The sequence below is a fragment of the Vipera berus genome (genome assembly GCF_964194415.1).
Source record: "Vipera berus genome assembly, chromosome: 2".
Taxonomy (NCBI): domain Eukaryota; kingdom Metazoa; phylum Chordata; class Lepidosauria; order Squamata; family Viperidae; genus Vipera; species Vipera berus.
This window is the reverse complement of record NC_138203.1, coordinates 62,828,622-62,854,757: the sequence shown is the minus strand read 5'-3', so window position 1 is coordinate 62,854,757 and position 26,136 is coordinate 62,828,622. Positions and strand designations below refer to the sequence as shown.

General features: G+C 38.9%; 1 protein-coding gene across 1 annotated transcript in view; it reads left to right on the top strand.

Moving 5' to 3' along the window:
- The window catches only part of HABP4 (hyaluronan binding protein 4), a 31,914-nt gene extending 5,954 nt beyond the window's left edge, over nucleotides 1-25,960 (top strand). Inside the window, exons 2-8 of the mRNA XM_081320838.1 lie at nucleotides 5,429-5,576; nucleotides 7,271-7,432; nucleotides 7,957-8,028; nucleotides 9,330-9,410; nucleotides 13,403-13,571; nucleotides 24,322-24,504; nucleotides 24,941-25,960. Coding sequence (XP_081176964.1) covers nucleotides 5,429-5,576; nucleotides 7,271-7,432; nucleotides 7,957-8,028; nucleotides 9,330-9,410; nucleotides 13,403-13,571; nucleotides 24,322-24,504; nucleotides 24,941-24,997 — 872 coding nt within the window. The 3' untranslated portion in view covers nucleotides 24,998-25,960. The remainder of the gene's footprint in view (nucleotides 1-5,428; nucleotides 5,577-7,270; nucleotides 7,433-7,956; nucleotides 8,029-9,329; nucleotides 9,411-13,402; nucleotides 13,572-24,321; nucleotides 24,505-24,940) is intronic.
- Nucleotides 25,961-26,136: the final 176 nt, after the last annotated feature.

The window sequence follows — 26,136 nt, the reverse complement described above, 5'->3', positions numbered from 1 at the left end:
AGTGTATAGCTTGAGCTCTAAGCTAATAATTGCAATTTTGAATTTTGCAGGAGACGATTTTGTTGTTGTTAGCTGTGAAGTCGTGTCCGACCCATCGCGACCCTATGGACAACGTTCCTCCAGGCTTTCCTGTCCTCTACCATCTTCTGGAGACCATTTAAGCTCACGCCTACTGCTTCAGTGACTCCATCCAGCCACCTCATTCTCTGTCATCCCCTTCTTCTATTGCCCTCAATCTTTCCCAGCATTAGGCTCTTCTCCAGTGAGTCCTTCCTTCTCATTAGGTGGCCAAAGTATTTGAGTTTTAGTTTCAGGATCTGGCCTTCAAAAGAGCAGTCAGGGTTGATCTCCTCTAGGACTGACCGGTTTGATCGCCTTGCAGTCCAAGGGACTCGCAGGAGTCTTCACCAGCACCATAGTTCAAAGGCCTCAATTCTTTGGCGCTCAGCCTTTTTTATGGTCCAGCTTTCACTGCCATACATTGCAACTGGGAAGACCATAGCCTTGACTATACGTACTTTTGTTGACAGGGTGATGTCTCTGCTTTTTAATGTGCTGTCTAGATTTGCCATGGCTTTCCTCCCCAGGAGCAAGCATCTTTTAATTTCTTGGCTACAGTCCCCATCTGCAGTGATCTTGGAGCCCAGGAAAATAAAATCTGTCACTACCTCCATTTCTTCCCCATCTATTTGCCAGGAATTGAGAGGGCCGGATGCCATGATCTTGGTTTTCTTAATGTTAAGTTTCAGTCCAAGTTTTGCACTCTCCTTCTTCACTCGCAACAAGAGGCTCTTTAGTTCTTCACTTTCTGCCATTAGAGTGGTATCACCTGCATATCTTAGGTTGTTGATATTTCTTCCGGCAATCTTAATTCCAACTTTTGATTCATCTAGCCCTGCCTTTCTCATGATGTGCTCTGCATGTAAGTTAAATAGGCAGGGCGACAGTATACAGCCTTGCCAGACTCCTTTCCCAATTTTGAACCAAGCAGTGGTTCCGTGTCCAGTTCTCACTGTTGCCCACATATAGGTTTCTCAAGAGACAAATAAGATGGTCTGGTACGCCCATCTCTTTAAGAACTTGCCACAGTTTGTTATGATCAACACAATCAAAGGCTTTGGCATAGTCAATGAAGCAGAAGTAGATGTTTTTCTGGAACTCTCCATGATACAGTGTACATTGGCAATTTGATCTCTAGTTTCTCTGCCTCTTCGAAATCCTGCCTGTACTTCTGGTAGTTCTCGATCCACATACTGCTGGAGTCTAGCTTGTAGGATTTTAAGCATAACTTTACTAGCATGAGAAATGAGTGCAATGGTGCGATAGTTTGAACATTCTTTGGCACTGCCTTTCTTTGGAATTGGAATGTAAACTGATCTTTTCCAATCCTGTGGCCACTGTTGAGTTTTCCAAATTTGCTGGCAAATTGAGTGTAGCACTTTTACTGCATTGTCTTTTAAGATTTTGAATAGCTCAGCTGGAATACTGTCACCTCCACTAGCATTGTTGTTGCTCAGCTTTTCTAAGGCCCACTTCACTTCACATTCTAGGATGTCTGGCTCGAGGTCAGTGACCACCTCATTGTGATTATCAGGGACGTTAAGCTCATTCCTGTATAGTTCTTCTGTGTAATTTTGCCACCTCTTCTTAATCTCTTCTGCCTCTGTTAGGTCCCTGCCATTTTGGTCCTTTATCATGCCCATTTTTGCATTAAACGTTCCCTTCATCTCTCCAATTTTCTTGAAAAGATCTCTGGTCCTCCCTATTCTATTGTTTTCTTCTATTTCTTTACACTGTTGATTTAAGAAGGCATTCTTATCTCTTCTAGCTATTCTCTGGAATTCTGCATTCAATTGGGCGTATCTTTCTTTTTCTCCCTTGCCTTTCGCTTCCCTCCTTTCCTCAGCTATTTGCAAAGCTTCCTCAGACAGCCATTTTGCTTTCTTGCATTTCTTTTCCTTTGGGATGGTTTTGGTTGCTACCTCTTGTACAATGTTGCGAACCTCTGTCCATAGTTCTTCAGGCACTCTGTCTATCAGATCTAATTCCTTAAATCTATTTGTCACCTATTTGTCAACAGGGATATAATTTAATTCATACCTGAGTGGCCTAGTGCTTTTCCCTACTTTCTTCAGTTTAAGCCTAAACTTTGCAATGAGAAGCTCATGGTCTGAGCCACAGTCAGCTCCTGGTCTTGTTTTTACTGACTGTATAGAGCTTCTCCATCTTTGGCTGCAGAGCATATAGTCAATCTGATTTCTGTGTTGACCGTCTGGTGATGTCCATGTGTCGAGCCGTCTCTTGGGTTGTTGGGAAAGTGTGTTTGCTATGACCATCGTATTCTCTTGACAAAATTTGATCAGCCTGTGCCTTGCTTCATTTTGTACTCCAAGGCCAAACTTACCTGTTATTCCGGTTATCTTTTGGCTTCCTACTTTAGCATTCCAATCCCCCATGATGATAAGAACATCATTTTTTGGTGTTAATTATATAAGGTGCTGTAGGGCTTCATAGAACTGGTCAATTTCATTCATTCTCCCTCAGAAGAAATGGAGTAGCCTTCATAGTCAATAAAAGAGTAGGAAAAGCAATACTGGGATACAATCCTCAAAATGACAGAATGATCTCAGTTCGAATCCAAGGCAAACCATTCAATATCACAGTAATCCAAGTCTATGCACCAGCACCAGTGGTTGGGGTATAGACTTGGATTACTGTGATATTGAATGGTTTTCCTTGGATTCGAACTGAGATCATTCTGTCATTTTGAGGATTGTATCCCAGTATTGCTTTTCCTACTCTTTTATTGACTATGAAGGCTACTCCATTTCTTCTGAGGGATTCTTGCCCGCAGTAGTATACCTGATGGTCATCTGAATTAAATTCACCCATTCCTGTCCTTAGTTTGCTGATACCTAAGATGTCGATGTTCAGTCTTGTCATCTCTTGTTTGACCATGTCCAGCTTTCCTTGATTCATGGATCTTACATTCCAGGTTCCTATGGAGAAAAATTCTTTACAGCATCGGACTTTCCTTTCACCACCAGACATATCCACAGCTGAGCGTCCTTTCGGCTTTGGCCCAGTCGCTTCATTCTTTCTGGCGCTACTAGTACTAGCCCTCTGCTCTTCCCCAGTAGCATATTGGATGCCTTCGGACCTGAGGGGCTCATCTTCCAGCGTCATATCGTTTTGCCTTTTGGTACTGTCCATAGGGTTTTCATGGCAAAGATACTGGAGTGGGTTGCCATTTCCTTCTCCAGTGGATCACGTTTTGTCAGAACTCTCTGCTATGACCTTTCCATCTTGGGTGGCCCTGCACGGCATAGCTCATAGCTTCATTGAATTACGCAAGCCCCTTCGCCACGACAAGGCAGTAATTCATGAAGGGGAGGAGACGATTAGGAACTAGTTACCGTATATGAGAACAATCATATTGATACTCAGTTTTAGCTCAATTGAAATAATACTGCAGTATTGCATCCACTTCTGAGATCTTCATTGGTTCTAAGGAAGTGGCTTGCAGGGTTTGGGAGTCTCATGTATACATGCCTTATTGAAGTATCGTCTTTGGACATCTACTTAACTATTCTACTCTGATTAATAATAGCTATCTGGAATCTCTACCACCATTTCTCATAAATTGGGTTTTGTAAACTTTCTTCGTGAAATAAATGATTGACAAACTTTTAGTCAGGTTACTTATCATGTGATTCTGCCTTCATCCTTTCCTTCAAAATAATGATTTTGCAAAACTTGAAGCCTCAGTGGTTACATGCCAAAATTGAATTCTGGAAACCTGAATTAAAAGAACCTCTAATAGTAATTTAATTTGAATAATACCTTGGAATATTTTCTGACTTCTGTGCAAATAAACTTTTCAGTTCAGTTCAATATTGAATTGGTTAACACAAGCAGAATTGATAAAGGGTTTTTGATAACTGTCAAGGTGCAGTGGTGCTCTTTGTTTTTAACCCTTGGTTTGTTTACTTCTGCCCTTTAATTCCTTTTGCAAATATCTCCCTGTAACATCAGTCTTTTAAAGAGACTGTGATTTTGTTTGCTTGCACCTTGGAGAAATGCTTACTACCTTTGAATCTTAACAGTGTGCATCAGAATTTTGGAATCTTGGTATAAGTTAAAAGTATATAGTTATAATATGATTAGTATCAGCAGTGCAACCAGATTCACTAAGATGTACAATGCAGAGTTACTCCACTCATTATTTTTTTTTAGAAACAGGAGATATTGCTGTAATAGTTGCATCCAGTCATGCTCTGAGTATTGGGCTAAAGTTGATTTGACAGTTTTGTTTCATTGATCAGTCTTAATTTGTGAGTGCAGTATGCCAGCACATTCAGAGATTACTCTCATTCAATGATCGTTTGAAGTTATGACAGTGCTGAATGAGGAGTAGTTGCATCTGGCAGTCCCAGCATCTCCATGGTCATGTGATCATGATCTGGGCTTTTGGCAAATGGTTCACACTTACGATTGTTGCAGTGTACCACAGTCATGTGATCTTCCCTGCCAGCTTCCCAGAGACAAAGTGAATGGGGAAGCTGGAATTCACAAGTCACGCAGTTAAGTCTCTCTCCCAGCAACTCTGCACTCATACCACATCTTGACAGTCATCCATGCACCCTTACCACCCTCGTGCTCTCTTCACAAGCCTCGTTGTGCTCCGCCCATGCCATCCCACCTACTTGCACACCCCTGTGCACCCTTCTCAAACTGGCCTCTCACGCACTTTACGCACCTCCCCAAGCCTTGCACTTGAGCCTTGTCTCCCCAGCTACCTACGTACCCTTCCTGAAATTCTCTGTGCCTGTGTTACACCACTTTTGCCACTTGCATACTGTCCCTGAGCTGCACATCCCCCCTGCCTCTCTCTACTTGGCAGCAGCCATTTATCAGCCTAGTGGCTTGCTTGCGAGCTGCTTGGGACATGCAACTTTCTGCCGGTTTCCCCAATGTCTTTGGTTGTTGGAAGTCTATAGGAAGTTGTGAGAAGATCCGTGCTTAACAACTCATGAACCTCACTTAATGACAGCAGCGGGGACTGCAGGGATTGCCATTGCTAAGGGAGGCAGTCACGCTTTATGACTACATTGTTTAGTGATATAAATTCCAGTCCCAATTATCATTGTTAAGCGAGGACTATCTGTATGGTGAAGTTAAGGTTATTAGTGACTCGACAGATAGCTGTTGTTGCTTTGTTGTTAAATATTGAGATTTACAAGGAACTTTTCTATCACTTTGGTATATTTGCTGCTCCGCGTTGCCTTATGATCAAAGACATTGCCTGGAACAGAAAGAAACTAGCATCAAAAGCAATAGAATTGGGTCATTATGGTAAACATGGGGCAATTAAATTTGTTTTAAATGTAACTAATGCCACTGGTCTAAATATGTTGGTTTTCCACAGGTCAAAAGCGAGCTCCAAAAAGAGGAGAACAACAGGGTTGGAATGAAAACCGTGGTACGGAGATAAAACAAGATAAAGCTGAATGGAAACCTTTCAAAGAATACTGTCCTCACGAAATGGAAAGACAAGCAGAGTTTACACTAGAAAGGTATGTGCTGTTGGAGGCTTTATTATACATTGTAAATTTGGAAAATGTAAAATCATTTACTAAGAAAAATTAAACTTTTTAACAATGTTAGCAGTTATTACAGATAGTCCTTGGGTCATGACAGCAATTGGGACCAGAACTTTTGTTGTGCAGTGACCGCATCGCTTAGGGCAGGGGTAGGCAACCTTGGCTCTTTTATGATTCATGGACTTCAATTCCCATAATTCCTGAGTCAGCTGACTCAGGAATTATGGGAGTTGAAGTCCACGAGTCATAAAAGAGCCGAGGTTCCCTACCTCTGGCTTAGGGACAACAATTGTGGTAGTCTCAGTTGCTGTTGTAACTCCAGGACTTCACAGGTTTTTAAACAGGAAGTGGTTGGAATCCCAGACAGGGAATGTGTGAGTTCTGCAGTGTGTGGGTGAGGGCTATAGGCAGGTATGAGAGACATTGGCTAGGAATGGGTGCTATGGAATATGGGTGGGTCAGTGGGGGCCACAGGTGCATGCTATGGAGTGAATGGGCAGGTGCTATGGAATACATGATCCCTTTTTCTTGGGAGAAAAAGCAGTGGGGGCAACTTAGAGGAATAAGTTGTGACTTTTCCTGCTGGTTTCTTTATTGACTTTGCTTGTGGGGAGCTATGAGGGATGGTCACAAATGGTGGTCACATGACCATGAGATGTTGCAACTGTCACAAGTACAAGCTGGTTGCCAAGTGCAAATATCACAATCATGACAGCAAGGTTATTAGAACAGCTGGAATTTCAAGAACCAGTCATAACTACACTTGTTCAGTGCTGTCATGACTTTGAATGGTTACTGAATGACAGGATCTGTTAAAAAGACATGTAAAAGCACATTGAGATAAATACAAGCAGTAAGATTCAAGTAAGTAAACAAGGAATCTTAATATGTCAAGGAGATGATAGTTTTCCAATATATCATTAATTGCTTATGAAATAAAATTTATTATAACTTAAAATTTTAAACATCACTATTAAGCTTTAACACATTAGAAGTCATATTAACAGAATATAAATCATTGACTAAAATTATAAGACGTAATAAATTGGATACCATGAATCAAGTTTCCTGTGAAGTTGAAACATAAAGTCTATAAATGGAAAAATTTACATTTGAGATTGGTACAAATCTCTGTATGAGATTCTGTACTAGGATTGAAAGCTTTAAAGGTAGAAGTCTGCTATTCTGAGCTGGGAGGTTCTTTGGAATTGGCATAATTAACAGTTTCATTTTTATTTAAAATTGGCACCCATTTTCTATTATTTTTATTTATTATCTGTGGTTTAATGTTTATTGCTTGCTCTTCTATAATTCTTCCATGGATGTTGTAGTGTTTTGATTTTAACCTGCTGAGTCCCTCAAGTGCAGAATGAATGAACTGAAGTTATAAATTTGTTTAGCGCTGCATTTGGAATATTGACAAAGCTTATTGAAAATGACTCATTCTAGATCAGAGGTGGGGAACTATGACCCTTTTATGATTTGTGGACTTCAACTCCCAGAATTCCTGAGCCAGCAAGTCCACAAGTCATAAAAGGGCCATAGTTCCCCACACCTGTTCTAGATAATGACAACAGATTTAAGGACCAAGGTGTGATAATATTACCTTTGACTTGGTAAACAATTGAAGAATCATTCAGTTTGTTTTGTTTTCATTTTGTTTTCAGACCAATAGAGCGTTTTGATCGGGAAAGGCCAATGAGAGGTCGTGGGGGAGGAAGAGGTGGACTGCAGGGCAGAGGCAGAGGTGGTGGTATGAACAGGACCTTCAATGGCTTTGATCAAAGAGGGAAGCGGGAATTTGACCGGCAGAGCGGGAGTGACAAAACGTAAGTGCTGCTTTGTGTGTGCATTTGTCATTTCTTAATCAATCTTTGAACTCGTTGCTATGAAATGTTGGCTCCCTGTGTATTATCCTTTTGTCAACAGACAAAATATTTATATTCAGACAGGAGTTTGGAATGAAAATTGGCTTTGCTGTTCTATGGCTTGTAATTGATTAATCTCTATGTTTTTTATATTTGTTTCATTAATGCTTAAAACATTTTAATAACTGTAAACTGTTGTCTTGGAATCAGCTGGTTTATATATTTACAAAACAAATAATAGCTTCATAATAAGGAACCTAAGTAAATATGATGGGGATGCTGATACTTTAGAAGGATTTAATCTGTTGTAGCTCTGCTTTTGGGGGGATTCTCTCCAGATTCGGACTTCAGCTCTAGAATTCTCAAAAATAACCCTGTTGGCTGCAGAAATCTGGAGTGGAAATGATCTCAAATTGGTAAAACCTGTATAGTTCTGTGAATGTACAAGATTTAATTTCTAAGAAGTGTAAAATTTCTATCTACAGGGGAGTCCGTGCAGAAGATAAAAGGGGTGGAAGTGGACCACGTAACTGGGGAACTGCTAAGGATGATATGAGGTATGAGAAATGTGTTAGTAATTTCCAGGGAATCATTTCCAGGTCTCCGTAACATTAAAATGATTTATTTTAACTATTGGATGCTGACTATTGTTTTGAAAAGTTTTTTTTCCCCAGTGTGCATCTGAATAATAGGAGATGTATAGGCTTATTTGTAATGTAACCCTTGAGGGCCACTGGGGAAGGAAAGGGTGCAAATTGTTATTGGTGAATTTCCTTAATTATCGCACCTTATGTCCAAAGACAGTTCTGTCTTTAGTCTTGTCCTGCCCCCACAGCATCTTGCCACCTTTTCTATGTTGAAACATTCGTCGAGACCAGAGTTAGGCAACCTTGGCTCTTTTATGACTTGTGGACTTCAACTCCCAGAATTCCTGAGTTAGCATGGCTGGTTCAGGGATTCTGGGAGTTGAAGTCCACAAGTCATAAAAGAGCCAAGATTGCCTACCCCTGGTCTAGATTAATCTTGCTGCAGTACAGAATTTTATTTTTCCCTAAGGCCTCTTTTTTTCAAGGCGCTTTGGCAGAGCTTGGACACATCTGTCTCTTTTTGTCCTAGATTATAAGAACTGAGAAAGAAACTAACCTTTGGAGGCTTTCTTCAGCTTTTAATCATTTGGAAGCAGGATTTGAACAGGAAGACATGTTGGGTCTTGCTTCACTGAAAATCCTGAAGTTCCTGTAATAAAAGGACATAGCCTTGTGGTTACATTTGTGTGTGTGTGGGTTCACATTAAATCTTTCAAGCAGGAGTTGGAAAAACTTTTTATCTCACTCTGAAGACTGATGGGTTTCTTACATTCCAGCTCAGATAGCTTTAAAGATTGTAATTCATGAAGGAAAAGTAAACATATCCATATATATGCCATGTCTGTGGGAAAGTGAAATGTTTGACATTTAAATAGAAACATGACTTCTAGCTATATTGGCCAATGGTAAAAGTCTTGGGAAAAAATTGGTGACAGAACCTAAATGCTTGTATCTCCTTGTTGGCTTTGTGCCACAGGAATGGGTTAAAGAAGAAGAGTGCGCTTGCATTTTCTGGTTTTTTATGATGAGATTTGTGTAGTCTCTGTTAAGTTAATGACATACTACTACTGAGATTCATACAGTGCGTAATACAACGTGCTACTTGCAAACTTTCACATTCTGTGAGTCCAAACTCTGAAACAGCTTTCCCAGTCTGGTGATGTGAGAGGTTGTAGTGAGGAACTACGTTTTTTTGTTTTTTGTTTAGGCCATGTGAGGGATCCTGTCTAGTATAGCTTTTGTATTTCACCTCTGCTTTACTATCTCTATAGTGAGCTGGAACAGACTCCTATGGAAGAGACTGCAGAAACAGAAGAGAGCTCAGGAGCACCTGATGGAGAGCCTCCAAAGAAGTATGGCCTGGTTTGAGAATCTGGCTTTTGTTGTTCCTTAAATCCCTAGCACTGATGATGTTACCTAATTAGGGTAATGAAACGTTTGCAAGAAAACAAGCAAGCTCAGAGAGCACCAAGGACCACCGTCTTAAATCTCCCATCAGAAGATCTGGCCTTTTGCTTAGAAGTTTATTCCAACTATGTGCCAAGTGGACCTGATTTCAGCATGGCCACTAGAAAATGGAATTGATCCCAGAGCATTATAACAATGCCTTATGATTTCAGCTGATCTTTAAGAATTGTTGGAATGATTGCAAAATATGTTGTGGTTTACCCAGGTGGTTAGTAAAATGGTTTACATCAGGCTTTGCCAGCTGGTAACGCCGTATTGTCAAACAACTGGTAGGCTATAATTTTCTTGGATAAACTGCAAAACCTAGTACCTAGATATTAGAGATGAGTCTTTAAATATTTCCTTGATCTTTTTATCTCATTCCTTCCTTCGCTGAAGTCTTTTTATTTTTGTTTTAATCTGTATTGCTTTACCACCATTGAACTCTATATGGTAACAATATGGTTTTAAAAGAATATTTCAGAAAAGGAATAGCAAGAACCCCAGAAAAAAATCTGCTCTCCCTATAAATTAATTTAGAACTGAATTGGCAACAGAATTGTTGCCACAGCTGTAAAATGTCTGTACTTCTCATATTGTTTTAAATTTAGATAGCATATCACCAGAGTCGCCATGGGGTTGGATGGTTCTTGAATATACTTTTCTAGAATACTTATACATTCGTCAGGATATATTGATCTCATAGTTTGGAATAAAAATGGATTCTTTTTTTGTTTGTTTGTTTGACAATGTCTGGCCTTGTTTATTCATGAGGTTTGAGGCAGGCAGGCTAATAAAATAGGCTAACATTTATTTTGAATTAATTTCAAGAAAGGGATCTATCTCTAGTGTGAGCTCTCCCATTTATTAATGGGGACTGGTCTTGATACTATACCTTAAATTTGCTATAGTAAAATTAAGTAAGATGCTTATTCAATTGTTTGCATTTATAATTTTTGAGTGTTTAAAATACATTATGTATTGGACTTCCAAATCTCTTTGACAGCATCCCTGTAAAGTATATTGGTCTGAAAAAGAGTGATTAGCTCAGAGTAACCAAGTGAGTTTTGCAACCAAGTGAAAATTTGAATCTATACTCCTCAATATCCTAGATGGATCTAGGTTGAGGAAGGCTGCCAGAGATTGTAACAAGACATACAGTATTTTAAGTCCTAAACATTTCAGCCTACTAAATGAGGGAGATTATACACCAGGATTGCTAAGATATGCAGGAAGCAGATAAGAGATAGCAAAACCGTAGTGTAATTTTTGATATACACCCACAAAATGTAGAGCAAATGTCTGATATAAACGGGTTTTCCTGGCCAGCTGTAGACATTTCCTAACCAAATAAGCCTTAAATTTACTAACATTGAACAGATAATAGGTTTAGCAAGAAAGCACATTCTATGTGTTGCAAACATTTTTATGTGCTATGCTACATAAGCTATAGGCAACATGATGTTCTATGAACCTTTGTTAGCTCATCCCTCTACATCAGGGGTGTCAAACTGCCAGCCCACAGGCCGGTTTCATCATAATGAAGCCGCACCCACCCCATTGCCGGCAATGCAAAAAGAGTTGCGATACGTCGTGACACGTCACATGACGTGGCGAGTTTGACACCCGTGCTCTACATTGCTTTCATTTCTCTTTTTAATGAATGAATTAATCTGGTATGCTTCAAAGTAGTCTCTTTGGCATCTTCTTCATCATCATGGTCTCCCTCTGGCTTCAACAACTGCTTTGTTAGGAAATGTATACAGCTGGCTAGGAAAACAGTTTAAGTCATGCTGGCTGGGGAATTCTGAGAGTTGAAGTCCACAAGTGTTAAAGTTGCCATGGTTGGACACCCCTAGTTTAGGTGATAAGAGGAAGGGGGATAACCTATTCCTTTACTTTCTATGTTTAGCTATGTCTACAAAACCGACCAACGTTTGAATAAGCAAGCCCTCATTCCGTGGCAATTATGTTGAGCTCCCACATGCCTTCAAAAGTTTAAAACCAGAAACTAGTTTGCTGTGTACTGTGTTCAAAGTGCTTATTTTCCTTTTAATACAGTAGGAGTGAAGTCCTCATAGCTTTCTTATCAAAAGAGTTTGTTGAGAAAAAACATATTTAGAAAAGGTCCAAAAATATGCAAATGGGGCACGGAAGGAAAGCATCTTACTGAGGAAAAGGTTTGTCTCCCAACCCTACCAAAATAGCCTGATGCAGACTGATCCTATGGTGAACTACAAGATACCGAATATCTGGTATACCATTGTGGGCAATTCCAAAACACGCAATAGAAAATATACATGCTGGCTTCAAACATGATGTGACTACGTACAAGGAGATTCTAACTTTGGAAAGAAATGTCTGGTGTTTGAAGTCATATAGCCTCTTGCGAGAAGAGAAGGTTGTTCAAAACTGGTTTCAATATATTCAGCTACGGGCCAGGTGGAAAGAAGACCAGAAAAATGGTTTTACAATGACTGATGAAAATTTGATAAAGCAAGTTAGAAATCAGGGACCAGCACATATCAAACGGATATATCTTGCATTGATAGAGATTGATTCAGAGACAGAGCTTGTTAAGGATTGTATGATAAAATGGGCCCAAAACATCCAGGAAGTTATTACAATGGACATGTGGGAAAAGATTTGGGTGAGGAACGTAAAATTTACTCAAGCTCAAAATCTAAGAGAGAATTTTTACAAAATGTTTTATAGATGGCATTTAGATCCTAAAAAGCTTGCAAGTATGTATCCGAATTACCAGCCTAAATGTTGGAGGTGTGGTGATGAAGATGCAACATATTTTCACATATGGTGGACATGTAAGAAGGTCAAGGCTTTTTGGATAAAAGTCTGGTGGAATATGCAGAAGATTTTTAAACAGAGGATAAAGTTTTGTCCGCAACTTTTTTTGTTGGGAATAATTGCAGACGCTACAGTTGTGGACACTAAGTTGATGTTGAACCTAATTACGGCAGCAAGACTTCTGATAGGCCAATATTGGAAGAAAGAGGAATTGCCGACCATAGAAGAGTGGATTTTAAAGGTTTCCAACCTGGCAGAGATGGCGAAGATTTCGGCCTATTTGAAAGATCATTCGCAAGAACGCTATATTATGGAATGGAGAAAATGGATTGAGTTTATCCAGAACAAGTATAGGGTTAAGAAGTTTTATGTAGCATTCGAATAAGTCTTCTTTCGTTTTTTTTTTCTTTTTTATTCTAGTTTTTTATATATAGTTAATATTGTTAAGGTGTGTCTTATCCTATATAAGCTAGAGAGTAATGGATTTTAGACTTTATAGTGGGTAGTATATGGTTATGATTGCCTTTTTATAGATATATACCTTGTATTTAGCTCTGGGAAGTCGGGGGGGGAGGGGGGATGGAGGGAGGGGAGGAGGGAGGGAGGTTGGGGGGAGGTAGGGGGGGAGCAGGGAGGGGGAAGGTGGGTTTTTTAAAGGAAAATTGTATTTTAAAACTTTTCAATAAAAAAAAAAAAAAGATACCGAATATCTGGTCTCGAGTGGATAGGGACAAGAATATGTTTGAAGAGAACAGACCTGACTGGTTGAATAGAGGTCCTCCAAGCTATTCTATTTCTACACGCTTAGTAGCCCATCATGTGGAAAGAAAGGAACCATTTAATGTTCTATAGCAGGGGTCTTCAAACTTGGCCCTTTTATAACTTGTGGACTTCAACTCCCAGATTTCCTCAGCCAGGCACGCTAGCTGAGGAATTCTGGGAGTTGAAGTCCACAAGTCATAAAAGGGCCAAGTTTGAAGACCCCTGTTCTATAGAAATTCAAGTAGCTGCTTTCATTTAAATTGTATTTTATCTTTCTCTCACTGGCGTTTCACAGGCTAATGGTTTTTACTTTACAACTATAAACCCTTAGAATTGCTGAAGGAGAGCCAGTGGAAGAGGTAGTTCAAGAGATGACATTGGATGAATGGAAAAATCTTCAGGAACAAAATCGACCAAAGCCCGAATTCAACATCCGGAAGCCAGAAACCACTGTTCCTTCCAAAGCAGTGGTAATTCATAAGTCAAAATATAGAGATGATGTAAGTATTACCTTAGCATTTAGAGCGCTCTTCATTTCAAATCTGTTAACATTTCTAGGTGTACTAAATTGAAATTTAAAGCTAGGGACTGAATAGATTGAAAAATACTACTAGAACATATCTCAGCCACAGACCATTTTTTTTTAAAAAAATGTCCAGAACACAGACTTTTTTCTATACTTCATTTATAGCAGTAAGAGAATAATTTTTGCTACCGTTTCCGATTTGTGGATCTTCAATATTATTTGTTCAGTTTAAATTTCTAGTTTACAGCCCACTGCTGAGTATGCTCTTTAGCAGGATGTTCAGCAGAGAGAAAGGGAGAATTAACAATGGATTTCACTCTGACTGCCTTATGTTCACATGAAAGAATGAAGCCGTGTGCATATATATTAAACTGCACAGAGCTGCATTGATGTAACATGACTCCATCAATGCTAGAATGAATTGAGCTTCTTTCTTTCCCACTCTGGTCAATTTGTGAAGAATCCTCTAGATATGTTTTACATACACATACTTACATACATGCATAGAAATGTTCGCAAGGAGGTTACTAGAGAAATATCAGTATTTTTCAAGTTTTGTTGGCCAGTGTAGTTGAGTTTCAGTGCTTAAAAATCAGCTAATGAATGGCCATGTACCAGCAGCTGCTTTCTTAGCTTACCAAAGAACATTTTTTTTGAGAAAGTGTCTGTGGAAAATCGCCATCTCTTGAGACTGGTTTTGGTGTTGTGTTTCACTATTGCGACATGAGTCATAGAATTTAGAATTTAGAATGTCTCTGTAATGTCCTCTGTATTTCTGGGGCATTTTTAAAAAATATTTAAAGAAGTTATTTGGCTCTTGATGCACTGTTTCTAGTTGGAAGATGTATTAGTCTTAACCATATTTCATTCTAAACTGTGTTTTTTTAAAAAATACAAGTTTTATTAATTTTTTAATTTTACATCCAGATCTTTATGAAGCAATATGGTGTTTGGGTAGTTAAAAGTAAACAATATCAAATAACAGAATCATTTGTAAATAGCTGAAATTACATCAACAAAAATTCCCTCTCCAATTCCCTTAGTTATAATAACATAGACAAATTAATCAAATTAATACATTTTTAGTTGTAATACAATCAATTAAAACAATTTTCAGAGTATTTTCACTTATACATATCCATGTCCTGTTTTTGAGTTTTACCTAATTGCAATGATGTTCTAAAATAGCCTATAATATATAAATGAAAATTTAGTTTTTGGGTAGCCCACATTTCCCCATTTCAATATATAGTAACTCTCCTGTCCAAAATAGATACATTGTTCATTTCAATACATTCTTATTTTATACAGGTTAGTTCTGTTGAACATCTTAATAGTATAAATCAGTTCTAATAAGTAGCTTTCTTTTCCCTTAGAAGTCTAAAAATTAAGTATAAATCAGTGAATATCTTTTAAAGATTCCTCTTAAGCCATAAAAAAGAGAAAAAAATGTTAAGCTATATCATTGTAACAAGTATATTCCATTTATCCCCCTAATATTTCATCAATTGATAAAATAATATCTTTTATTATATGTCATTGCAAAATATATAATTCAAAGTTATGTTCTAATAACTAATCTATTTCATTATATAATAGTTTCCCTATCTAAATGCATACGTATTCTATTTATCATCCTTACAGTTGATCTATAATTGACAAAGTATGTTTTATTGTTTGTGGCTAATTTTCATTCCCTTAAAAATCTAAATCTTAAATATAAAATCAGTTTACTTCTTGTAACAGTTCCCCTTGGCCCATTAAAAGAGAATTTATGCTTTATTATTGCCAATCCCCACATTTACAACAACAACAACAACAACAAAAAGCAATAAATCATTTTTTAAATCTAACTCTCGCTTTCTTCTTGTGCCAGGCAGGCTTCCATATCGTTGCCTTTAACTTCTTAAATGTGTCTCCCTTTCTTCCTACACACGTTGTTTGAATCCAGGGAGACTGGTTATAGCCTACCTGGTTGGGTTGGAAATATATAAACCATGATGTTATAACCTTAAGGTGCTTATTGGCCAATGGGTGTGTAAGTTTTTCCAACGGCCATAAGAGGGAGCTAGGAATGTGGCTTCTCTCTCTTTGCTCTCATTGTTTTTGCTTTTTGGCTTACTTCTGTGTTAAACCTTAGGAACTGTGTACTTGACCTTCAGACTGGTAAGAAGACATTGTATTTTGGATACTCCCTGAACTGTTGCTGTTGCTTATCTGTTGTTATTCGTGTATGACCTGGACTGTTTATTCGGATTGTGTTTTTGTTTTTACACCTAATGGTAAAGTATTTTTCTGTTTATCACAGCTCAGTGTATCTGTGTGGTTACTGTGTGACTCTTACTATTCTTAGTACGCTTTTGCCTGTGAAGGTTCCTGATAACTCAAGAAGCACTTTGCTAACATTGGTTATCGGCCCAGGTACGTACTGAGAGTTAGTACACACAGTATCATAGCTGAGTTTGTGTTAGCTATCCGGTGTAAAAATGGCACAAGAACAGTTGTCAGGCATCTCCTGGATAACCCGGTTGGATGGGACCAACTACTTTACATGGTCGACAAAGTGTTGCTTGCTGCTGCGCAAGGAAGGACTATGGGCTGTAGTTGATGACCCTCCAGATGTGACTGCTTGGGATCCAGAAGATGAGGACGATGCACAGAAGATAGCCAAGTTTAACCGTGACAATGAAAAGGCTCTATGCATAATTGGACTAACACTGAATGACCAGCAGCTTGTCCATATTCGTGGTGAGGTGTCTGCTGCTAGGTGTTGTGCCACTTTGCGACATATCTACGTTTGTGATAGTCTGGGCGCACACATACACCTCACACGTAAACTGTTTAGGGCTCGTCTTCAAAAGAATGGGGATATGTTAGCCCATTTGAACTTCATGAAGACAGCTCTGCAAAAGCTACACGAGAAAGAACTGATTTTTTCAGAGCTGCATCAGGTTTATCTCATCCTGTCCTCCTTAGACGACAGTTATGATGCATACATATCTTCTTTGGAAGTCCTGTCCAAAGATGAGATGACACTGCCAGGGATAACCAGAAGATTGCTGGAGGAGTCCAGAAGGAGGCAAGACAGAGACCAGCAGAGAGAGCCATCTCCACAAGAGGAACATCACTATACTACTGCTTATACTGTTAAGAAATGCTATTCTTGTGGGGCTAAAGGGCATATAGCTAGGTTCTGTAGGAATGGTAGAAAACAGAATGTGGATAGCAGTAGGAAGACAAAGAAGGACATTGGTTTGGCTGTTTCTGGTGAACCAACAACCATATACAACGATCTGTGGGTGGTTGATAGTGGGGCTTCTCAATGTATCACCAAGTCAAAGAGGGTTTTGTCCATATGAAACGCAGCAATCAACATGTTTCACTGGCCAATGGTTGGAGGATGAAGGCCTCTGGTGAAGGTAATGCATACTGTCCATATATTGACGAACGTTTACCAATGCTGTATGTGCCGAAACTACGATTTAACCTTTTATCTGTAAAGGCATTGGTTAAGGCTGGGTTTGTGGTGACGTTCAAGGGGGAGAAATGTATTATGGAGAGGAATGGAACCTGTGTTACTGCCAACCTAAAAAATGGTTTGTTTGTTCTCACTGGCAACCCGGTTAAAACGACTAATGCGAACTCTATATGTGAGAACAAGAAGCCGCATGATGAGTGCATACATTTGCTTCATCGACAGTTAGGGCATGTGAACTTTACCGCACTACGTAGGACTATTGAATTAGTGAAAGGAATAAGACTGAAGCCGTGTAAGAGATACCTGAATTGCAATGCATGTAATCAGGAAAAGAGCAAGGCAACTCCTGCAAACAGTTTAAACGGTTTCAAGACCATTGTCCCTTTGGAAGTTGTATTTGCAGATCTTATCGGCCCCATGAAGCCTAGTTTAGGGGGATCATATTTTGTTCTAAGCATCATGGATCATAACTCTCGTTATGGGTTTTGTTACCTACTTAAAGGCAGACACGTTCCAACATTTTTCAAATTGGCTTAAGTTTGTAGAGAGAAAAAGCGAAAAGTTCAGTGTATAATAGCTGATAATGGCACTGAATTCACTAACAGGCGTTTTGTAGATATGCTACAATCAGTCGGCATTGAGCACAAGCGTTCAGCCCCTTACAGGCCTCAACACAATGCATTTGTTAAGAGACGTGGGAAAACGTTACAAGCTATGACAAGCACTATGTTAACAGATTCTGGCTTAACAGATAGACTATGGGGGGGGAGGCGGCAAAATGTGCAAACCATGTCCTAAATGTCATGGTGAAATCTTCTACTGGTAAAATACCATACACGTTATGGCATGGCAGAAAACCAGACCTGGGTTACCTGCACACGTTTGGCACCCCAGCATGGGTTCACATTCCTGCACAACTCAGGAGTAAAGGCCAGCATAGGGCAAGGCAATTGTTTTTTGTGGGATATGAATAAATCTTATCGTTTTGGGGAACAAGGCACCACTAATATATATTGTAGTGCAAGTGCCAAATTCCTTGAGCATGTTGGTTGGGATAGGCTGGAGTAAGAAAATGTTAATACTGATCCTCTTGTATTTAAAAGCTCCCCTGATAACATAACTAGAAATGATAATACATCTTCTGTACCTGTAAAAGATGAAGATTCGATAGGGGAGATAAAGGAGGAAGAAGAGGAGACATCAATACAAAGCCCTGTACAACTTAGGCGTTCAACGCGCAACAGGCGTCCACCTGATCACTATGAGGCCAGTGTGATATGCCAAATTGACTTAGAGCCTTCTAATTATGATGAAATTAGGATGTATCGTGAAAAGGAATAGAAAGCATGGAAGGCTGCGATTGATAGGGAGTTAAAGTCTTTGCAGGATCTAAAGGTCTATGAAAAAGCAAAACTGCCACCTGGTGAGCATGGAATAGGTTGCAAATGGATATACAAAGTAAAGAAGGGTGTAGATGGGACTGTTACCCATAAGGCACGATTAGTAGCACAAGGTTTTGCTCAAACCACCGAGGACTATGATGAGGTGTTTGCACCTAGTCTGAGGGTAACTACTTTAAGAGCAGCTTTAGTGTGGGCGGCTAAAAACCGATATACAGTAAATCATGTAGACGTGGAAACTGCATACCTACATGCTCCATTACAACACACCATTTATTTAAGAACACCACCAGGAGTGACCAAGGATATAGAAAACGATTGTTGGAAGTTAAAGAAAAGCCTCTGTGGCTTAAAACAATCGGGTTTTGAGTGGAATAAGTGTATAGTCAATGAGTTGGATGCGATAGGTTTCGTAGCCAGTTTAGGAGAAAATATAATGGAGTATTGTCTTTACTTCTGCTGTTTACTGATGATATTACAATAATAACAAAAACTGAGCAAGAAGCACAAAACATCATTCCATGTTTGCAAAAGAAATTTACAATTAGAAACCTAGGGGAGATAAGCCACTATTTGGGGCTAGATATTGTAAAGACAGAGGTTTCAAGGTTTCACAAGCCAGTAAAATAACTCAGTTGTTAAAAGGATATAACATGGAGCTTTGTAAACCAACAAAGACTCCGATGGCTCTGGATTTTAAGGACACTAATATTGAAAGTCCTGTTTTTGATAAAACTATATACCAATCCTTAATAGGTAGTCTTATGTATCTGAGTAATTGGACAAGACCAGACATTTCTTACAGTGTCAACCAATTAGCAAGATACAATAATGAACTGACTGTCAGACACTGGCAAGCGGCTAAACGGGTATTGAGATATTTGAAGCAGTCTATTCACTACTTGTTATATTTAGAGCCAAATCGTGAGTTAATTCTCACAGCCTATGCAGACGCAAATTTTGCCTCTGATACAAGCACTCGTAAATCAACTTCAGGGTTGGCTATAATGTTGGGTGATTCTATAATTGGATGGAAATCCATCAGACAGAAGCACATAAGTCTGTCTACGATGAAAGCTGAATTTTCATGTTTATCGGTTTTATGTACAGAATTGCTGGTGTACAAACAATTATTGTTGGACATGGGCTTAACTGTAAAGGATCCATTTATTGTATATGAGGACAACCAAGCTGCGATAAAGATGGCAATTAACGCTGCCGTCAGAACAAGATCCAAACATACAGATCTTCGTTACTTAAATGTCAGACAATGTGTCAAGGACAAACTAATACAACTAGAATATTGTTCAACTGATATGAATATCGCAGACCATTTCACTAAGGTCCAAAGTGCTGTTAAACACAAGGCTAGTTGTGAAAAGATTGGCCTAAGATTATAAGAAGTTATGTATTATCCTACCCAAAGGGGAGAATGTTAGGCATATGGTTATAGCCTACCTGGTTGGGTTGGAAATATATAAACCATGATGTTATAACCTTAAGATGCTAATTGGCCAATGGGTGTGTAAGTTTTTCCAATGGCCATAAGAGGGAGCTAGGAACGTGGCTTCTCTCTCTCTCTTTGCTCTCATTGTTTTTGCTTTTTGGCTTACTACTGTGTTAAACCTTAGGAACTGTGTACTTGACCTTCAGACCGGTAAGAAGACATTGTATTTTGGATACTCCCTGAACTGTTGCTGTTGCTTATCTGTTGTTATTCGTGTATGACCTGGACTGTTTATTCGGATTGTGTTTTTGTTTTTACACCTAATAGTAAAGTATTTTTCTGTTTATCACAGCTCAGTGTATCTGTGTGGTTACTGTGTGACTCTTACTATTCTCAGTACGCTTTTGCCTGTGAAGGTTCCCAATAACTCAAGAAGTACTTTGCTAACAGAGACCATCCAATTATCAATTTTTGAAAGAAAAGAACCCCTTAAATTTTTGTTCTAATACGTCCAATCTCCTTGTTTGGCGTAGTACAGTTGTCATTAATTCAATCTGATCTTCTTCTTTCAAATCCATCTGGCTTAGATAAGAGGTCATGTCTAGTGTTGTAATTATTGTTTAGTTGGTTAGAGTCTTAATGTACTGTATTTGATGGTCTTTGGCATCCTCCATTTTAATATTGCTTTCTTCAGCTTCTGTTATTTGTTGGATTGTAGGTTTTATAGTTGAGATCAAAGTTTGGGCATCAATGCTCTCAGTAGATTGTAGTTGCTGTGTTTTAAAGTCCCCTATTTTGTTGTGATTTCCTCATCCTCTGTTAGATTTTGAGTTGTCAGTTCATCAGTTGAAGTCAGAGTCTCATTAGGTGAGTTTATGCTGTCCGATTTGTCTTTAAGTTTAGCTTTTATTTCTGCAGTCATTGCCAAAATTGTATCAAGAATGAGTTTATAGTCAACTGGTGGGATGTATTCTTCCATTTCTTTAGTATTTTGCAGATAGGCCTTTAGTGGAGGCTAATTTAAGAAAAGCCAGTAAATGTCCACCTCTACTATTCCTAAAAGTTGTTTTCAGTGCCAGGTATTCCCAATTTTTATCTTTAAAGATAGTGTCAAGGGCAACTCTGTTACAGCCAGATCTCAGTAAAAAAAAAAGTTTACTTGCTATACCAGGTTTTGCCACAAGATGTCCTCACTTGCATATAGAATCCTTTTTTAGTTACCCCAAAATTTCAAAAATCAAAAATAAAATAGCTTAATTAATTCTTTTGAGGCCTTAAAGTTATAAATCCCCAGGTAGGCAGCCACCGATTTTTTGAAAAGGGGGGAGAATTTTCCAAGAAAGTCCCACAGGAAAGAGATTAGGGAAGTAAGAAGGGTAAAGTCTCACCCAAATCCTCCAGATTGCTTCATTGTGCTTAGATGGTGCTATGGCTTTCAGCAGGGAATGGCTTAGTGATCGGCCAACATGGCCGATCTTCGGGCCAGAGGAGAACTCTGGATCAAACGGAGGGCTGCCGCCCTTCTGTGATCTCAGGGAGCTAGCCTCCTTGCGGTGGTTGCCCCTCCAAGGCGACTTTTAACCCTTTGCAGGGTCCTGCGAAGGAGTAAGACCGGACGGCAGTGGGAGATTCTCCCAGCACGTCCGCCAGCGTCGCGCGCCAAAACTGTGTTTTGAATATAGTAGTTTAGAAAAGTGATTCGTGTACTGGGGGAATACAAGGTGGTGTTTAGATTGTTAAATGCAATTACAGTTGTCCTGAATTACAATTTGTAGTAATTTGTCTGAAGAAAAACTTGAGTCAAAAGTTGCAAAGTACTGGATGATAGAAAAAAAAAGGTTAAGAAATCTTTCAGTTCGAAAGAAGCAAGCAGCTTCCTGTGCAAAAGCTGTAACATCAGTGATTTAAGTTAATTAACTTCTGTTTGAACAACTATTTCAAACTATTTTTCTATTGAAGGATTTAGAAAAAAAGCATTATATTAATGGAAATTATTTCATTTGGTATGTATTGTAAAATGTATATAAAACAAAACATTGGGCATAAAAATTACTCAGTCTAGTATCTTTTGCAAAATAGTGTTGGTTTCTCCAATTTTTATAAATAAATGGTTCCTTGGGAAAAAATCCAAATCTTAAGAGGTATGCTGTGCCTTGTTCTCTCCGTATTACTTAGAAAGCATTTAATTGAACCTGCTGGAGAATTAATACAGGTAGTCCTTGACTTACGACCTCAATTGAACCCAAGATTTTTGTTGCTAAGCGAACTATTTGTTAAATGAATTTTGATCCATTTTACAATGTTTCTTGCCACAGTTGTTAAGTGAATCACTGCAGTTAAGTTAGTTAACGTGATTGTTAAGTGAATCTGGCTTCCCATTGACTTAGCTGTAAGATCACAGAAAGGGATCACATGACCCCAGGACACTGCAACCGTCATAAATGAGTCAGTTGCCAAGCATCTGAATTTTGATCACATGACCTTGGGGATGCTGCAATGGTTGTGTTAAAAATGGTCATAGGTCACTTTTTCCAGTGCCATTGTAAACTTCGAACTGTCATTAAATGAATTGCTGTAAGTCAAGGACTACCTGTACTATCTTAACATAGTTCATAAAATAATTCTCACTAGGGTTAACAAGCTTAGAAGATATCCAAGGGCCACCTTGCTTATATTATTTATTTATTTTTTATTTTAATTCCATTTATATCCTGCCCTTCTCCGAAGACTCAGGGCACCTTACAAGCTTAGCAATAGCCTTCATTCTATGTATATGCCTGCTTATTAGGGCTTCCCCCCCCCCCAAGCAGCATTATTACAAAGTCAGCTTAATTGCCCCCAACAATCTGGGTCCTCATTTTACCTACCTCGGAAGGATGGAAGGCTGAGTCATTGGAGGAATCTCTTTCAGAATCAAAACCTCCTGATTAGCCACTTTAAGTCTTTTATTATAAGAGATTTGAATGATCTCATTTCTAATCTTTCTCTTTGTAACATACACAACCACATCCCTTGGCAGTTTCCTGTTTAGCAATCCAAATATCCTCAAGTTGAAACCCCAAAATAGGTGCCAGGGCATCCACCAACGTCTCTACCAGATTCTCCTGCGAATTTTCTTTCAAACCTCTGATCCTCAGGGCGAATTCCATATCTCTATATTGTATCATCATCATTTCATCTTCAAGTTTTTCCATTTTATTCTCCACTTCACCCATTTTAGCCTCCAGCATCAGATTATTTTGTTAGTTCACTTCTTCCACACATTCATCCAGATTCTCAATACAGCCTGAAAACACTTGAAGTGCCATCAAAGTATCCTCCCTTATTTTCTTGCTCTCCTTTCCAATAAATTCTGCCACCTTCTCAAATATTTTTTCAGACTGAATTTTTAAAGCATCGTTTAGAGCATATTGTAAATCTTTTAAAGTCAATACAGATGCAGCAGCTTCGGGAGGTAACTTCAAAGACTGCGTTCCAGATTGTTGAACAAACAATGCCTCCGCACTTTTAAAAACAGGTCTATGCGGTTTGGGAGCCATCTTTGCAACTAATGACTTTCAATACACACTTTCACTTTCTAGTCCATTTATACTTTGTAGTTAAACTGTGAAATAACCAAGTTTTAAAAATAACTTTTTAGCACCTCCAAATTATAAGTAGCTCTTTTAAGGTTTAAAAGTCCATTTTACATATTCCAACTCAGTTCAAACAGTCACTTTACTTTAAAGAAAAACACTTTCGCTTCTTGTTAAAAAGAAAAAAAATCAGTCAGGCGCCATCTTCCCCTTCTTTCAAAACGATCGTTGGAGCAGGAAGAGAGTTTGAGTTTCAGAGTTAAAGCTTTGTACTTGATATTTATCTTGCTCCTGCGTCAGCTCTGCTGCTACCGTCACTCAAGATGTCAATCAGATCCGGCAGGAGTGGATTCAGCGTCTTGTTCTGCTAAAGCAGAAGAGTCCTTTGTCCGGAGCATTTCCAGGCTTCGGGGGGACTCTCACCTTTCATGGGTGAGAGTCTAGGGGAGCTCTACCCCTACCTGGAAGCTCCCCCTCCCCTCTTTGCCCGAGGAGAAGGGTTTTCGAGCGGTGGAACAGCTGATCGTCGGCTATTCCGCCGCTTCAACAGGATCGAAGGGCCGGTGGTCAAATCTGACCGTCCTTGCCGCTGAAGCGCCACCCAGAAGTCCCCTTGTTACATGGGTTTTGAATTATTTGTTATTCAGTATGTAGGGAATTTTGTAGATTCATTGGGACAAAACATGGATTAATATTTAATTAAATTACTGGATTCAGTAATCTTTTAGAAACCTTTGATCAATGATTTTTTTTGCACCTTCTTCAATGCTGTTTGATATTCAAGCATGCCTTTCTTAAAAAACGTGGATGCATTTTTATTATAGGTGCTGAAGGAAGATTTTGAGGATGATTCTCACTTTTCCCGAAAAGCAGCAAATGACATCACTTCTCAACTGGACATTAACTTTGGGAATCTGCCTCGTCCTGGAAGAGGAGCCAGAGGAGCACGAGGAGGTCGTGGGCGTGTCCGAAGAGTTGACAACTCATGGCCAAGGCCAGGAGTGATGGTAATTACCATGTACTAATTCTAATCTCTGGCTACTTCAGTGCTCTAATACAGCTGCCTAATCAAAATGGCACTGTCCGTGGACAGAAAGGAGGCAGCAAAAATCACAGGATGTGTAGATGTACCAAAAAATCGGCATTTTTAAAAATATTTCTTCAGAACCTACTCCTTCCTAAGAAACTACTTGGATCCATTGAACATAATTCCTGAGTCCCTGAATTTTCAAAAGTCTAGGTTGAATAAATAAAGCTAGAAAAAGAAAACCTTAATATTAATCAAATGTTTAGTTTAAAACATTTTGGATAAACCTAACAGTAAATAGTACTTGGACTATTGCAGCAACTTAATGAACAAAGCCAAAATTATGTGCTTCTTAATAAACAAATACGCAGCTCTTATCTAACTGATCTGGCTTTGCTTTTTGCTTTTCCCTTTAGATTCATACTGCTGCTCCAAACCCAGATGACCCTGAGGACTTTCCTGCTTTGTCTTGAAAGAACTGAGTGACACCTCCAAAAATAGCTGTGGAAATATTATGTTGCTGTAGAAGAGAACCATCCAAGTCTACAGAGAGAAATGACTTTTGTGTATGAATTTTGCACTACTATATGTTAAGACATACCCAGTGGGTTTGGAGGCAAGTTTCAGTAACTCTGGTTTTGGATTAGTTGTATGAAGGCTTATGGTTTCATACATGAGGATTTCAAATAAAAATTCAGGATGATGGTGTCAAACAGGTACAGGTGGATGAGTTTTTGTCCCTTTTATTACAAATGTAAACCATATTAGATGGTTTGGGGACATGTTTGGACTACTTGTTTTCCAGTTTCACTGAGTGAAGTGTGTGTTTGCCATACTTAAAATTACAATTTTCAGAAGGGAAATGCTCTCACTGGTTGAGGTCAAGGTGCTATTTTTACATCTTTTTATCATTTAATATCAAAAGCTGCAAACTGTAGATTTTAAAGTTGAAATTTGGAAATTAAAATTTGAAAAATGAGGCAAGCTGCAAATAAATCCTAGAATAAATAGTGTTTTGGAAGAAAGGGTGGTAAACTATGGAACAACTTTGTTTCCAACTAGTTGATTTTCATATACATGGAAAACTTTCTGTCCGGGAGACTCGATTGGAATAGTATTCTTCATAGAGGAGCATTAAATAAGTTCATTTTTAGGGAAACCATGAACCTGGTATGTATCTCCCACCTGCCAAACCAACTTTAGTTGCATTCATTTATCACTGTGGAATCCTTTTAATGAGTTGGAGCTCTTCATGTTGCTTATGGTTGACTTCTTTTAATAGACAAAGCTGATTGTTCAGCAAAATAAGAACATTAGCAGCACTATCTCACACAGAATGAATGGGTAGAATCAAGTTTTGGCTAAAAGGATATCCCCCCACAACATCTGGTCTGTCAGGTCACAAGCACGGGAGGCTTGTAGTTATGTGCAGTTCCCCAACTTGCTATATAAGGTGTTAAAGTATGCAAAGTAGTAACCACTGCCAACTTCTTAAACCATAAACTTGATATATATCTCCCACCTGCCACACCAACCTCCGTTTCTTGGGATTGGACATTGCTGACTAATAATTCATGGAAAACAGCAGCTTTTGGTTTAAAGAGTTGCTGAA